General features: G+C 24.7%; 3 protein-coding genes across 3 annotated transcripts; 1 reads left to right on the top strand and 2 right to left on the bottom strand.

The window, feature by feature from the left end:
- Nucleotides 1-1,749: 1,749 nt before the first annotated feature.
- Nucleotides 1,750-5,456, top strand: PY17X_1323000 (adapter protein complex 1 gamma 1 subunit; the record flags this gene model as incomplete). The annotated part of the gene is made up of 4 exons (XM_721156.1): nucleotides 1,750-4,519; nucleotides 4,674-4,738; nucleotides 4,923-5,108; nucleotides 5,241-5,456. The coding sequence occupies 4 exons, from the start codon at nucleotides 1,750-1,752 to the stop codon at nucleotides 5,454-5,456; spliced, it is 3,237 nt and encodes a 1,078-aa protein (XP_726249.1).
- A 610-nt stretch (nucleotides 5,457-6,066) lies between these two features.
- On the bottom strand, nucleotides 6,067-11,904 carry PY17X_1323100 (uncharacterized protein; the record flags this gene model as incomplete). Its single annotated transcript, XM_721155.2, has 1 exon — nucleotides 6,067-11,904. The coding sequence occupies one exon, from the start codon at nucleotides 11,902-11,904 to the stop codon at nucleotides 6,067-6,069; it is 5,838 nt and encodes a 1,945-aa protein (XP_726248.2).
- A 1,946-nt stretch (nucleotides 11,905-13,850) lies between these two features.
- Nucleotides 13,851-16,950, bottom strand: PY17X_1323200 (conserved Plasmodium protein, unknown function; the record flags this gene model as incomplete). Its single annotated transcript, XM_022957088.1, has 2 exons — nucleotides 13,851-15,499; nucleotides 15,768-16,950. 2 exons carry the CDS (start codon nucleotides 16,948-16,950, stop codon nucleotides 13,851-13,853), a joined length of 2,832 nt encoding a protein of 943 aa, XP_022813564.1.
- Between the last annotated feature and the right edge of the window lie 685 nt (nucleotides 16,951-17,635).

Raw genomic sequence — 17,635 nt, forward strand, 5'->3', positions numbered from 1 at the left:
AAAATTAAGAAGATATATATTTATAATGAGAATCACATAGGAAATTATAAAGAGTTAAGAGGTTATTTAATATATGTGATATTGATAGAGGTAAATTATTGGGTAAATAGGTTAAAATGCATTATATACTTTATGGGATTATATATTCAACATATCATTGACCATGCATATACAATCATTGTAAAGATGATATATCTTTATCTTACGTAACTATATTCATTTGTCTAGTCTTTCTGATTTATCATGTATTAATACAGATATTATTTATTTGTAAATCAAATTACATAAATAAAGAATATGAAAACAAATATTATTTATGTTGTCATAACTTTCTATGTTATTTTAATTTTAATTTTAATTTTTTTACGTTGCATTTCTACCTTTTAACAATATATTTTATTATTTGGATAGGGAAATACCATAAGTGGCAATATATGAATGGTGAATAAATATATTTCCTTAATTAAGAACAAACAAAAACTATTGATATGCATTTGTACTACTACACGCATATCATAATAAATTATTGGATGCTAAAACAAGCATATAGTAGTTTTTATTTCCTCTACATATTTTTATTTTTTTTATTATTATATATTTTCCAACTTTGCATTTATAATAAAATAATAAAAAAAGGTTTTAAAGTATTATATATGTTTTTTTCTGTGTGTAATAATATATTGTACTTAAAAAATAAATTTTTAATGAATTTTACATAATATGTTCACGTAATTTCTCCATTACATATAAAATAAAAATATGGTTACTTTTTTCTTTAATTTATTTGTCATACTTTATACGTTCCTAAAATATATTTTTTTCTAATACAAATTAATAGTCCATATTAAAAGTAAACACGTAATTGCATAAAAACAATTAAAAATATATACAATGTGCAGTATTGTTATATAATTTTAGCATACTATGTGCATATTATAAATATATATATATATACTATACTAATTTGTATAAATGTAAAAAAATATATACTATCACTATCAAGTAAAAAATTAAAAGTTACCTACTAACAAAAAAAATAGAGCTTATTTTTTTAAGCTTAAAACGATTACTTTGGTTTATTATTTTACTTTATTATATTTTCGTCATATATTTATTTATATCTATTTTTTATATTTATATTTTTTTGCTTTTATTTTTAACTTGTTTTTTTAACAAGTTTTTTGTGGATAACATACAAGCTTTCATTTTATTTCAGGAAGATTATATACAAAAAATAAAAAGTATTTCCATACTTACTATATATTTTATATATAATAGGAAATAATAATTTATACAATTTTTATTTAAAAAAATATTTTTCTTCATTATAAAGTCCAATGAAATAGTTGCCATAAAGAGGATACTGCATACAGCGCAACACGCGCATATTTTTCCTCTATATATAGCATTTAATTCAAGAGCTATATTTGTATATACCATAAGGAGAATTCCAAAACTCCCTTTTTCGTGGAGTTAATATTTAAGATGTATGTCTGTAATAAATTTACTTATATTTGTTTCTTTTTTTTATGACTTTTTCCTCGTTTTTTGTGAATTATGTATACATATTAAAAGAATAAAAAACGAAGACCAATTCAGTTTTTTTTATTACATCTAACAAGATACACAAAGAAAAAATTATACATACAATATACGTGTATACATATATAAGCATATATATAAATACGCTAGGCACATGCATTTTCTTCATCACGAAAAACGTGTGCCTTCTATCTCCAAAACGAAAAAATGTCGATAAAACTTCGAGAGCTAATCCGAAATATTCGAAACTGCAAAACTGCAGCTGAGGAGCGGTCAGTAGTAGCAAAAGAATGTGCTTTGATAAGAACTGCATTTAAGGAAGAAGATAACATATATAGGCATAGAAATGTAGCAAAATTACTATTTATAAATATGTTAGGATACCCTACACATTTTGGACAAATAGAATGTTTAAAATTAATAGCATCAAATAAATTTTCATATAAAAGAATTGGGTATCTAGGTTTAACAATATTATTAGATGAAAATACAGATATATTAATGTTAGTGACAAATTCAATAAAAAATGATCTAAGGAGTAGTAATCAATATATTAATGGTTTAGCTTTATGTGCTCTTGGGAATATTGCAAACAGTGAAATGTGCTGTTCACTAAGACAAGAGATATTAGATTTAATGAATATAAATAATCCTTATATAAAAAAAAAAGCAGCTATGTGTGCTATCCGTATATTAAAAAAAACAAATGATATAGAAGAATTATTTATAGATAAAATAAATAATTTATTAGAAGATAGAAATCATAGCGTTATAAGCGCAGGAATAACATTAATGATATCACTAATTGAAAAAAAGGCACAATTTAAAAATGTATTAAAAGTACATACGAATAAAATTGTAAAAATATTAAAAAGTTGTATTGTTTCTGGATATTCACATGGTGCTGAATATGACATATATGGCATTAATGATCCATTTCTTCAAGTTAAAATTCTAAAATTATTAAAATATCTAAACTCAGATGTGGGTTCTATTATTAATCATTCAAATAAATCATACAGCATGTCACATAATAATAGTAGCAATATCAATTTAGATAACAACACAAGCATACATGATGCTAAATCCATAAGTGAAAGAAATTCAAGTTTTAATGAAACGAACTATAATAATAATAATAATTTAATACCAGGGCAAGAATCTATAACAGAAAATACTAATAATAATGTAGATGGACGAGAAAAAACATATGGTGATAAAAATGATAATGACAATTTGTATGATATGGAGGAAGTAAATTCGGTATTAGCCCAGGTAGCCACAAATACAGATACCATGAAAAATGTAGGAAATGCTATTCTATATGAATGTGTAAAAACAATTACATATATTTCTACCGATCCTGGTTTACTAGTATTAGCAGTAAATGTTTTAGGTAAATTTTTACAAAACACAGATAATAATATAAGATATGTTGGTTTATGTACATTACAAAAATTATTAAAAAAGGACCCTAAAACTTTACATATATATAGAAATACTATTATAGAATGCTTGAAAGATCCCGATATTAGTATAAGGAAAAAAGCCTTAGATGTAGCATTTGCTCTTATAACTAAAGATTCATTAAAAATTATGATCAAAGAATTATTAAATTATTTATTAGTTGCAGATATGGAAATAAAAAGCGATATTGTATCAAATATATGTGTTAGCATAAATAACTATGCACCTAACATGCAATATCTATTTGATACGTATATTAAAATATTTTGTTTAGCTGGTAATTTTATACAAGATCATATAAAAGATGACTTTATATATTACCTATTACAAAATAGCGAATATCATTCTTATGTTATATTTAAAATATTTTTTTCTATTAAAGAAAATTTAGATCAATATGCATTAGTACAAGTCGGGGTTTGGTGCATTGGTGAGTTAGGTGATTTGTTAGTAAAAGAAAAACATATCGGACCAGATGAACAAGTAATAACTGTAATTCATGAAGATGTATTTGATTTACTTGAAAAAATTGTAAAAACGTATGAAGACAATAAAATTAAAGAATTACATAATATTAATATAAAAGATCCAATACACAATATATTATATAATAAAAATAGCGGTAGTAATCGATCTTTTGGCGTTTTAGGATGTAGTATAAATAATTCGCTTTCATCAAATGCTATTGACAATGATAATAATGCCAATATTTGTTGTAACATAAATGAAAACAATAATAATGATGATAATAATAATATAATAATGCAATATGTGTTAATGTGCTTAAATAAGCTCACTGTTCGTTTTCCTACTCATAAAAACAAAATAGAAAAACTAATAAATAAATATAAACAAAATAAGTGTGTTGAAATTCAACAAAGAGCATGCGAATTTTCAAAACTTATGAGTTCAGAATGGGATAGTATTCGAGAATCTATATTACTACCTATACCACCATGCAATAAAAATGCTAATAGAAAAAAACATAGAAAAGTAGATGATGCTGATGAATCGATTTGCTCAGATGGTGCTGGTCACATGTCTCATTATATTTCGAATGAAAATAATTATCCCGAAACAAATGATCCACAATCGCAATATAATAACAATGATGCCAATATTGATTTGTTAGACCTTGATGATGTTCTAGGTATACAAAATGATATGCCCAATACTACTATAAATAATTCTGATAAAAAAAATATTAATTTAAATAATACTTCTGATATACTAACAAATAATTCAAATTGGCGTCCAACATTTAATAAAAACAATAGGATTGAATCATCATCCTATAATAATAAAAATGGATCAATCATAGAAAATGATCCATTAAATCTAAATGATATATCAATAAATTCTAAGCCCCCTGTAGATATATCCAATTATAATATTAATAATGTAACTGCTGTGAATAAAAAAAATGAAGATATTTTGGTTGATCTTTTCGGAAATATTTCTATAGAGGAGCCTAAAACAGATTTGCATAATATTGACATAAACAAAGAAGGTAAGAAATATTATGAACTATGCATCAAATTTTGGAAATTTTCTTCAATCGACAATGTTATAAGTTTCATTTTTGAGTTTTTACGCTCACAAAAATTTATCCATCTTTATCTTCTATCTATATATTCATATATTTCTATGTTTTTTTGATACAGGCACAAATTCTTTAAATCTCTTATTGGATGATATTGAACCTATGGAAAAAAATGATGTGTTTGATGTAAGCAAGATGCATATTTTATCATCTATGTGATTCAAAATGAGCAAGTGTGCATATATGCAGAATGTTTTAATTGTAAAAAAGGCGAATAATACTACTTGATATAATTTATATTTCATATATGCTTATTTTCTTAATTTCATGCTTTGTTATTATACTTTGCACAAATTTCTACTTTTCGCAGCTAAAATTAATTGATACAAACCCCGAAGAAAAAATATGTGAGATCGCACCAATGAAATTATACGATAAAAATGATATTGAAATAAAATTCTTCTTTAAAAAAGAAAGTTTAGATTCAGAAAAAACTACAATCAATGCTACCTATTCGAATAAATCCGATACTCCCATATCTTCCTTTGTTTTTGAAGTAAGAAAATAAATATTATATATATCCACTTAGATGCTCATTGTATAACTTTCTTTTCAGTGTAAAATTGTACTATCATAAAGTTTTTTTACATTTAAAAAAATTCTATTGTATTTTTTGCATTTATTATAGGCTATTGTTCCGAATTATGTGAAAATGGAAATATTTGCAGCTTCGTCTAACGAATTGTTACCCTTTGAGCAAAATAAAATAACACAAGAATTGAAAATTATTAATAGTTTATTTAAAAAGAAACCTGTTCTTATGAAAGTCAGATTGTCTTATTTAAAAAATAATGAAAAGTTTCAGGATTTTATTAATGTAGGAAATTTTCCAGATGTTTTATAAAAGGAATTAAAACAAATAAATATATTTATTGCTATAATGATGAATTTTCTTTTACATTTTTTTAAAGATACAAATGTAAATACGCCACATATATATATGTATATGTGGATGCATAATGACAATGATAAAGATTTTTTTTGTATTTCACCTTTTTTACATTTTTCATGCTTACGTATATAATTCATTGGATGTTCATACATACATACATACCATATTTTTTTTAAATAGAAATAATTTACAATAATATTTATTTGAATAAAACATAATCTCCGTCTTTAAAAAAATATAATAAACAATTAAAATTACATTGTTAAATAGCAACTATTAATATTTTAAATTTTGATAAAATTCAAAAATATAATCGTTAACATTTTTTTAATTATCTACATATATTTTCCTAATTATACTTTGTCACTTTAAAGGATGTGGAGCAAAAAATTGAAATTTAAAAAAAGTAAGTTTGTAGGATAAAATACACTTAATAAAATTATGACAAAAAAAATTGTAAGATAATGATGTAAACAAAAGAATAAAAATGAAATAGCAAAATCAAATAAGGCAAATTGAGAGAAAATGCATAGGGCCCCATAGCCCAGCGTCCTCACTTTTATTATAGCAACATGGCGGGATAAATAAAGGAAAGAAAGAAAACCCATACAGCGAGGGCAAAAATAAAAAAAACTCTGAGTCCGCCCCAGAAGGGTTTGTATATATCATTAAATCCAATAGAGTACGCAAAATCGTTCCAATCTCTTCCATTTTTAGGGGTTCTTAAGTACGGATTTCTATTTGGTTCACTTCGTCCTAATCCAGATGGTTTTATATTTGCTTTGCTTTGAGGAATAAATTGAACAGTCACTTGTATAGTTCCACTACAATTATTATCACCATTGGTATTATCACCAAAGTTTTTTTTTCTTAATTTAAGTTCAGCATCTAGCTCAAATTTATTTACGACTTGTAATACTTTATGTATATATTTAGATAGTTCTAAATTTACTTCTCCTAAAAACTGGCTAGTACCAACATTACTATTATTGTAAACAGCTAGTTGTAAAAAACAGGTATTTAATGGGTGGGTAATATTTGGGTAAACCATTCTCCAATTAAATATAGCGTCACCCGTTTTACAATTATAATGCACATCTGTTGTTTGTGTAATTGGGTTCTTTCCATTATAATTTACACAATCTAATTCAGATGTAACAACTAAATCAAATGTTTTATTTGTATTTTCCCCATTTAATAAAATGTTGCATCTCCATATGATTATTCTTATTTCGACTTCAGAAATCTTTGGTGGTTCCATTTTGTGAATAGGGATTTTTGCTGCCTCTTCATAGCTCATAATTTCGACCCACATTTCAAGCAATCCATTATTAGAAATAGACTTAGAATTATTTATACCGTATGATGAAAAATTATTACCATTGTAATATTGGTTGTTTGAGTATCCATTCATTATGTTAAAATTAACTAAATTTGTAAAAATATCAAAAAAGGAAAAAATATTATTCCAGGTGTTTAATTTGTTATACATATTACTACCACCATTGATACTATTTTTAATGAGGTTTTGATTTTTAAAATAATTATTGTATAATGGTCTATATTCTATAGGTACTTTGTTTTTTTTCATCATATGTCTCCATTCTTTGCTCATCCATCTATCGAATAAATTAATTTCTGTCGACCCAATATATATATCATTTATTTGCTTATCATAATTAGACTCAGCACTATAAACAGATATAGTTAATATTTCATCCTCTGGAAATATTGCTTCACTTTCCCATAGGTATGAAAAGTTTGGATTTGGATTATCTTCTTTGTATGAATTTCTTAGATTAGTTGTTTTTTCTCCTAATGAAAATGTTAAATATGGGTTGCAACTACATTCACTATTTACCCCGTTTATTCCAATACCTCTTATTACATATACTCTTATTTTTAAATATAATGGAATTTTATTGGCTCCTCTAAATTTATTTCTAAATGTATTTTGGTTGTTTATATCTTTTAATTTTAATGGTATATGTTCAGATATTATGTCTCTGTATTTAATTTTGGTAAAGCATTTAATTTGCCCTCCTACCAATTCAACAAAAGGAGAATTCTCAAAACACCCAAAAGATATTCCTTCTTTGACTATTTTATTCTGATCATTTTCATCAAAATTTCCTATATCCCCATTGTAACCACAATTTAAAAAAATTTTATTATTATATTTTTTTTTTAATGGAATAGACGGGATTAATATATCATCAAGATAATTTTCCAATATTCCATCAACCGAAACTCGATGTGTATTTTTTACAAATTTCTCTAAATTTATTTTATCTCCTTCTACATATAAAATAAATCTAGGAGGTATATAAACATTTAAAATAAATTTATTTCTTAATATTTTTATATATGGATAATTCTTAACATTATAACTTGCTTTTATTATTTCTGGTACCCCATCATCATGCAATTTGTAAACACTCTCATTATACATCACATTATAAATATTTCGTTGATTTTTTTTATTATAATAACAGGAAAAATAATGGTTCATGTTTGTTGTGTATCCTTCATTATTAAAGCCGTTCCCTATTTTAGATCCTTTTTTGCCAAATTCGGCAATGCAATTAACTTTATAATTTCCTGAAGGATAGTTTTCCCTATTATGCATCATGTTCATCTGAAAATTGTTCATCATTGTGTTGTTGATAAGATGATCATTCCTTGGGTCATATTCATGCCCAACGAAGTTGGGATGGGGACCACCACCCATACCATTAGGAATACCGCCACCAATACCATTAGGTATATCACCACCCATACCATTAGGCATACCACCACCCATACCATTAGGCATACCGCCACCCATACCATTAGGCATACCACCACCCATACCATTAGGTATATCACCAATCATACCATTAGGCATACCGCCAACCATACCATTAGGCATACCACCACCCATACCATTAGGCATACCACCACCCATACCATTAGGTATACCGCCACCCATACCATTAGGTATATCACCAATCATACCATTAGGCATATCAGCAATCATGCCACCAGACATACCACCAGCTATATCACCAATCATTCCGGAAACTTTTCCAGTGAATTTTGCATTGGAATTGACACGGAATAGAGGTATGTTATTCCAATCATCGTCTTGATCATCATTTTCATATTTTTTTAGCTCCTCCTTGAGGCTAATAGTATGCTCATAATCAGCTAAAGAAATAGCAGTAACGACAAGGGCTGCATTTTTGTTTTTATATATATTAAAGGCATTGTCTATATTTTTAATATTAATAGTTTCTGAATAATCCTCATATGCTTGTAAATAATATAAAGCATCATCTAAGTTTTCAATCCATGGTATATAAGGTATTAAAGATATATTTGTTTCTCCAATAAAATATTTGTCTTTCACTTTTTTATTATAAACTTTTATGTTTAATGTTGGGTCAAATATTGGATCTAATGGCACATCAATATCAAAATTTTCAATTGCGAACATTTCAAAACTTTGTTGATTAAAAGCATTCTTCCAATTTTTTAATTGAGTTCTTGTGTTTGATTTCAATGATTTTGCATATTTAATTAATAACTCATTTTTTTTTTTCCCATAAGATGAATAAGAAGTAATTGATAGTACAATAATAGGATGAGTTATATTATTTTTTCTATAATCATTAGGGATTATATGTTCATTTTTTTTAGAAGGAATTTTCATTAATACTAAATTTTCTAATGACATACAAAAAAAGGATAAAGTACATTTTTTTATTTCTGTTATCATAGGATATATTGGTATTTTCATTGCATCTTTTTCTTTTACTAATTCAAAGTAAAGCAATATATCTCCAACACGTTCCCCATGAAGAAAATCATTATGTGGTTGTCTCCTTTGACTATTGATTCTATTAGTTGAGCTATTGTCATTGGCCATATCTCCACCTATATTAGCATTAGATGTGTAAAAATCTTTTTGCTTTTCAAACATATATTCTTGCATCATCCGTTTATAACTTCCACTTTGTTGCCACAACATATTTGGGTACATGGCCTTTGCATGTTTATTTCCTTTCAATTTAATCCACCTGGGTTGTATTTGTTCAACCATATTATACTTGGATGATTTATTGGCGAAGTTACACTTTTTGTGATTGTCTTTAAGATAAATATCATAATTACAAAAACATCTACCAATAAAATAAAAAGTATTATTATGAAATTCATATAATGTTACTACTATAAATGGAATTGTAGGTAAACCAACAGAATAATCAGTCAATATAGTAATATTTAATTTCAAGCATTGTAAAAATACGGGATTAGAATTATTTAAAACTAAAGATGTGATTTTCATTTTTCCAGAGCATGATATATGAACAAATGTATTAGGGGAATCATTAAAATTTGAAATTATATTTCTACATGCATATATATAACATCTTAATTCGTAATTTACTGGAACCAATTTTTTTCTTCTATTTAACCCTAATTGTAAATCATATGATTTTTCTAAATTAACAAGTATAGAACCATTTTGAAATATATTATACATACAATTAAAACCGCTATCTACATTTTTGGAAATATTTTTTAATGGTAACCATATGGGACATCGTGATATTTTCTCATTGTGTAAAAGAACATTTTTTAGAGGCATTCTATAGTATGCTATTCGTCTATCATTATTTTGTTTTACTCCTATTTCATTTTCTTCGTCTTCTTCATATTTTCGATGATCATAATTTTCTTCCCTTTTTTTAAGCTTATATTTTTGATAATCTGTCAATTTGGATTCTTTGTTTTGTTTATCATAATAATTATACTTGTCAGTGATCATATTATTTCCTCCTGAGTAAATAAAATTATTAAAAATATTACCATCATTATTTGTCTTTTTTTCTTTTTCATAAACGTTTATTATAATATCCCATTGTTGTAATTCATCTTCTACAGAACATAATTTCATATTATCTATTTTCCCTTTTCTAGAACTGAAATAAAATTCAGTACTTCCGCTATTCTCTAAAATTTGTTGTTTTTCTGTAAGCGTGTTAAAAAAATTATCGGTATTTAGAATACCATTAAAATTTAGGAAATCGAAAAATTCAACATTGTCTGTAATGTTTTCATCAGAATTTTTTTTCCTCATTTTTTTTTTTCTATTTACACCTATTGCATTATTTTGATCATCATCCCAACCAATTTCATTCGCTGATACACAATCTGTTTTTTTTTTGTGAGGTCCACATGTTAGTTGTACATAAATATTTTCTGCTAAAAGACCAGTTACTACATACACATCACACAGCAAAGTAATCGGGACATATAATGGGTCATCATAGACTAAGCAACTTTGAATAATAGGAATACTTAGACTATCATAATTGCTTAATCTTTCAACATAAGCACTAATACATATTCTTCCTAAATACACATTGCCTTCTAATGCAAGATTAAAATCACTAGGCCTAATAAGACTGGTATCATTACTTCCATTGTTGTAATAATTTTCCAAGTTTAGTTCATCTTTATGAAACCCATATAAATTTAGCCACGTGGGATTGATAGATTTATTTTTAATTTGATTAAATGATAAAACTCCAATAGCTAATAATTCATCAGTTGATAAAAAATTCCAATCCCATATTTTAATAATTATAGTATCTTCTAAAATAGGAGTATTAATAGGTATTTTAAAACATTCATTAAAGGTATATTTTGTACAATTATTTCCTTGACTTGATTTTAAATGACATCCATTAAATTCACATGTTATATATAAATCTCTGGATTTTTTTTTACTAATATCGATATATACATCTTCAATTTTATGTATATTGATATATAAATAATAAAATCGAGAATTAGCATCTCTTAATGCAATGGTATTTTCTTCCACAACAGCTTTTGTCAAATCTTCGTAAAAGTTTTCATTATCTGAGGTATTATTACCATTGTTATCATTAGTATTATTATTGTATTGGGTCAAACTACTATATATTTCAGATGATGAAGTATAGTCATTTTCATTACACACTATAACTTTTAATCTTAATTGTCCTTGAATTTCTGTTCGATTTTTATATAATATTGGATATGTCCCATAAATTTGATGATTTTTTTTATTTCTTATTAATTTTAATTCAAATGATATAACTCCTATTACATCATTTCTCCAAAATGTATTAGCACTTTGAACTTCAAATTCTATTTTTGCAACATTCCATTCAATTTCCGACAAAACGATTCTATTCCAAACATGAGTTTCTTCCCAATTTACTGCGTTGTATTTTTTTTTTTTTTTTTTTGTTATATATTCATTATTACAACACCGAACAACTACTAATGGATCCAATAATTCTTTGTCTTCAACCTTTAAATTCTGTGCCTCATATATTATGAAACCCACCGATATTACCCTCATTTAGTTTATACTTTCTATGGCTACTTTAGTCATCCTATCCAACTAATCCACCCCTACCGAACTATGTAATGTTACCTATTTTGAATTTTTTATTGGAAAATACAAAACACCCAAGATTGGTACCTGCCTCAATGCAAGTCTTTACTTTTGCGTCGAATTAGACCGATTTTAGGTAGGTCTTCCTAAATACTTGCATATATGTGTATATATATATATAATTTTTTACACACACATTTTTGTACTTTTTAATATACAGCTTATAGTCAATTGCAGTGTTTCTTCACTGATGAATAACTAAGATTGCTATTATTATTGTTATTATTATTTCTTTATATATATGCTAATTATTCTCTTTAAAATATTATATTTTCTTGGTGTTATATATATTACAAATATAACTCTTTTGAAATAAAAAAATTGGTTCTCTGTTGCATAATAAAATACTCCCCACCTCTTCAAATTTATATTTTTATTAATTAAAAGGATATATTTTATGTGTAAAAAAAGCACACACAATATTATATATATTAATTATTAACAAAAATGGTTGAATATAAATCTGGATATAGTTGTACACTTAATTGAAGTTAAAATATTAGAAAAAAACGAAAAAAAAAAATAACAAATTCCTCTTTTTGGCAATTAACAAGAATTAAAATTTCCTTGAAATCGGAAATTATAACCAAAAAAAAATATGCTTATTATGCATTTCAAAATATATATAATACAAATGGAAAATCTAACAATGATAATGTGTATTTTATTAGGAACATAACACGCATATAAATATTTATATAAATTAGAATTGTTAACATATTTTTTCTAGAAAACATTGTAACAACTTTTTTTAGCTATTTGTAATGTTCAAATAATAGATCGGAACAAAATATGTACATAAATAAGCCAAAAAATATAAACTATTACAAATATATATATACTTGTTGGCGATTTGAAGCTTTAATTTCATTTTTATATGTTTCAAAAATGGAAATCCACAAAGAAATATGCGAAATAAGAATTGGACATTTATTTCTTTATTAATATTTACCACACAATGTTCATATTGGTTATCGCCTCCCCCAAAAATAGCATAAAAATCATAGTCAATATGCCCATAATAAGAATAACTTTATTATATTGAGGGAAGGAAAAAAAATATACACATTATATATATGTGCAAAATCAGTGAAAATAGTTATCATATATACTAAAAACGGAATTATGAATAAAAATTAATCAGCATATAGGGAATATTTATACACAAATACCATGATATTAAAACAGGATTTATTAGGCATGTAGAATTTTTCAATAAAACAAACAATGCAAAATACTAATATGAAAATTATAACCACATTTATATCTCCTTTGCATATTTGTTTTAATTAAAAACATTTCCTTCAATTTCTATTAACACCTGAGAGGAAATAATTTTGACTGACCACAATAATATTTATTCACAATGATATATATATGTTGCCTCACTTTTCAAAATAATTGTTGAAATTCAATTTATCGTATCTTCTTCTGACATACACTAAAATATGTAATTTTTATAATTTTTCTTCTATTCATGGAATATTTTTTTTTTTGCCCTTTCTCTATCATAAAGTTAAAAAGGTTCTTTTTATTTGTAATTTTTATATAGAATATTTGATAGCCATCTTGTACATATGTGTATATAGAGAAAGAGCGAGCGAACAAGTACACGCATATATAGTGCATATGTAACAAGCTACATTTGAATACCCCATCAAATGCACACATTAATATTATCAAAATAACTAAAACAACAGTTTTTGTAAAATAATTTTATCAATATATGTTTATGAAAAAGCAAATAAAAATGTTAATAATATTTCCATTTTTCTAATATATTTTATGCTGATTAATTTTAAATCTTGTTTTAAATATCATTTAATCATAGTTTTATCATTACTTTATCTTTATTTTTCACTTACAACCTCATCCTTTTTGTCCAATTCTTTCTGCTCGGTAATCGTATTTTGAACTATAGGATTTTTCATAATTTCAATTTCACTATTATTTTGAAAAATATTATTTAACACAGATTTACTTTTATATTTTAATTTTTTATTTTCTTTCTTTTCATTATTGGATGTAAGTTGCTTTCTTTTAAAATTTTTTTTATCATCTTGAGATATTAAAAATTTATCTAGTGTATTACTTCTGTTTTTAATGTTAGTATTATTATATATATAGTGGCTATTATTACTTCCAATATCACTATTAGTATAGAATTCATTGTTTATGTAAATTTGCTCAGGGGTCGTATGAGATCTATTTAATTTGTTCAGTCCTTGATGATCTATCATTCTTTGCTGGGATATATGTTCTAAATCGACTCCATTTTTCGTAGGATCTCGTTTGTCATTCGGATTTTTTAATATAACCGAATGCATAGATGGAAATTTTGAAGAATTAAAATATAATTCTTCTGTTCCCAAAAAAGAAGATTCACTATTCAATGATAAGGAATAACAATTACACAATTGTGAGCTATTCCCCCTTATAATATTAAGATTATTCAAATTGTTAACTAAATAATTATCACTAGTGTTTGCCTTTGTCATATTATTAAGAAATATATCTTCTTCAGAATTAAAGGAAATTGATTTATTCAAAAATTGTTTTTTTCCGTTTGTTTCTTTACTATTATTATTACTATCATTTCTGTTTTTGCCATTATAAAAGTAATGAGGAGATGAATTTATTGGGGCAGCTAAACCATTTAATAAAATATTTATTAAACTATTTGCAATATTTTCTAACGACCCATTATCTTTCATCTCAAAGGATGGTATCCATACACTTAGTTGTCCTAATGTCCTACATGAAGTTATACAATTAAATATGTCTAAATAATAATCACCTAACAAAGGTTGTAATTGTTGTAATTTTAAAACACATTTACATTTATAATCAATAAAAAGTTTTTGCATATATAATCCATCTTTATTTAACATTAATAAATAATTTACTTCTTGAATTAATTTACTTATTTCTTGTTCTAAAGTTAAATTTATATTTTTTAAATTTTCATATTCACATTCTTTAAATATGACTCTATTTATTAAATAATGTATATTTGTTGTCTGCATACTATAAGCCGCTTTTATATTTTGTAGTTCTTTTTCTTTTTGATAATTTCTTATTTTTAATGAGGATATATTATTATCATCTTTATCTATTTCAATTGATGATACTATATAATCTAATAAATCATTTTGATTTACTGCAATGTATTTATCTCCATATTCATGCATATTTATTGGGAATATAATTAAGGACTTATTAGGCTCAATTTTAATTATCTTAGCTTTTTTTGATAATAATATCTTTTTATTCATTTCATCATTTTTTTTTAGTATATCGCAAAAATCTTTATAGTATATCACAATAGAGTTTGCATTAGACGCTTCTTTTGAATTGGAATTATCACCCAAATCATCGTGATTTTTATGGTTTATGCTAACATTACTTTTGTTTATTTCGTTACTATTTTCTTCATTATTAAAAAATGTAGTATCCATTTGTAAATCACTACGTTGATTGTTCTTGTTTGATTCATCCGCTGCATATTTATTTTTTACCATTAAAAAGGGGAATATATATATGTATGTATGTAATATTATTTTGTATGGACAATAATGTATATATAATTAAACAAGCAATTGTTTAAAAATATTTTGATACACGACATTTATAAAGTGAAATAAAACAACAAAACAAATGAAAAAATGAGATACGGGTCCAATGAAACTCTATTAAATAGTTATGCATAATACTTATATACATAATTGGCATGCAAATGCATTAATGCATTTTTCCACGTTTTTTACCTGAAATGAAAAAATTGTGATGGTTCTTGCGAAAAGGCATATTCACATTATCGTGATCATCCTTATTTGTATAAAGACACGTTTTAAAACTGCTTAAATTTTTTTTATTTTGATTATTTTTATTATTTTTGCAATGCGCAACATTTGAATTTATGTTATATCTATAAACAATATTTTTTTCAGTATCTTCATATGAATTATCGTTTATAGTGTTACTAAAGTTGTACATAGAAACATCCTCATTATCACATTTACCACAGATACCCAAATTGTTGTAATTTTCTCCATTACCATCGTTAGTATACTCATTACATTTTTCATATTTCTCAAAATGTCCATAATTGCCATTTTCATTATAATTAACATTGTTTTTATTTTCAGGAACATTTACCATTATACAATCAACACTTTCATTATTGTGACCATCATTATGCCCGACCGTGACATTTACATGAGAACATTTATTTGATGAATTATTATCATACCTTTCATTTAATATTACATCATTAATTTTACACACAGTATTTTTATTTTGAAAATCCTTTTTACTTATACTATTTTTACACCTTATTTCTTTCATACAATTATTTATATTTTTTTTTGAGCAACTATTGGTTTCATTTTTAAGCAATGTAGTGTGATAAAGTAATGGATTGATGTTATTTTCATCAAAATTATTACTGCTGTTAGTATTATTCTTATTATTAGAACTTTTATTGTTTACATTTTTGTTATTTTTATTTATAATACAATTTTCATCATTTGTTTTTTTTTTATTAATTTGTTTATTTTGGTAATTATTGTTATATGAATTAGACGCAATTTTTATCGAAGTTTTCAAATTGGAATGATTTAATTTGTTTCCATCATTGAATTTATTTTTTGAATTATTTGGATTTTCCAAATTTGCAATTTTTTTAATACAACAATTATAATTTTTTTTATTATTTCCTTTTTTACATTTTAAATTAATTTCACTGTTAGAGGGTATGGTATTTATATAATCACCTATTTTTGAATTAAATTGTGGAAAAGAACCATAATTTTTTAGGTTATTATTATGTCCAGGTACTTCGAAGCATTTGTTGTAATCTTCTAAATTTCCCATTAAATTAAAATCATCGGATTCACAGGGCAACTGGTCTATTAGTGTGGCAAATTGTCGTATTTGCGATGACGCCATTATTTCATATTTTTACGAAATATGGGATTATATGTAATGAGGAGAAAAGAATAAGAATGGGAAAATATAAAAGAACAGGAATATATATATATATATATTAAAAAATTAAAAAGAATAAAAAACTTTAATTGTGTGTAACCACGTGTGTAGACTTATACACATGTTGTTAAATGATATATACAAACACGAGGGCATTTGCATGCCTATATATTGTATATACATAAATATATGCATATCAATTTGCAATTATATATATATATATATATATATATATTTTGATTTAATATGTATATATATATATATATATATATATATATATATTTTGATTTAATATGTATATATATATATATATATATGTACATATGTATGCATGCCGCTAAATACAAATGATAAAATAATACATAAAAATATAAAAAGAAAATATTAAACGTATAAAAGTGAAAAAATATAAAAAAGGAGCGAGTTAAGCATTCTAATGTATTAAACAAATAAGGTAGCATTATGTATAATCATCATATTGTATGTTTTATTATTTTGATACTATTTTGGCAATAGTATCAAATTGTTGATTAAGTTTCCATAAAATGTAGAGACGAATAAAATATGAGAATTCCATACACAAATATATTTATTTATTTAATATAATGTTTTTTGATTTTTTTATTAAATAAAATTTATAATTAAA

Source organism: Plasmodium yoelii, assembly GCF_900002385.2.
Source record: "Plasmodium yoelii strain 17X genome assembly, chromosome: 13".
NCBI classification, from domain to species: Eukaryota; Apicomplexa; class Aconoidasida; order Haemosporida; family Plasmodiidae; genus Plasmodium; species Plasmodium yoelii.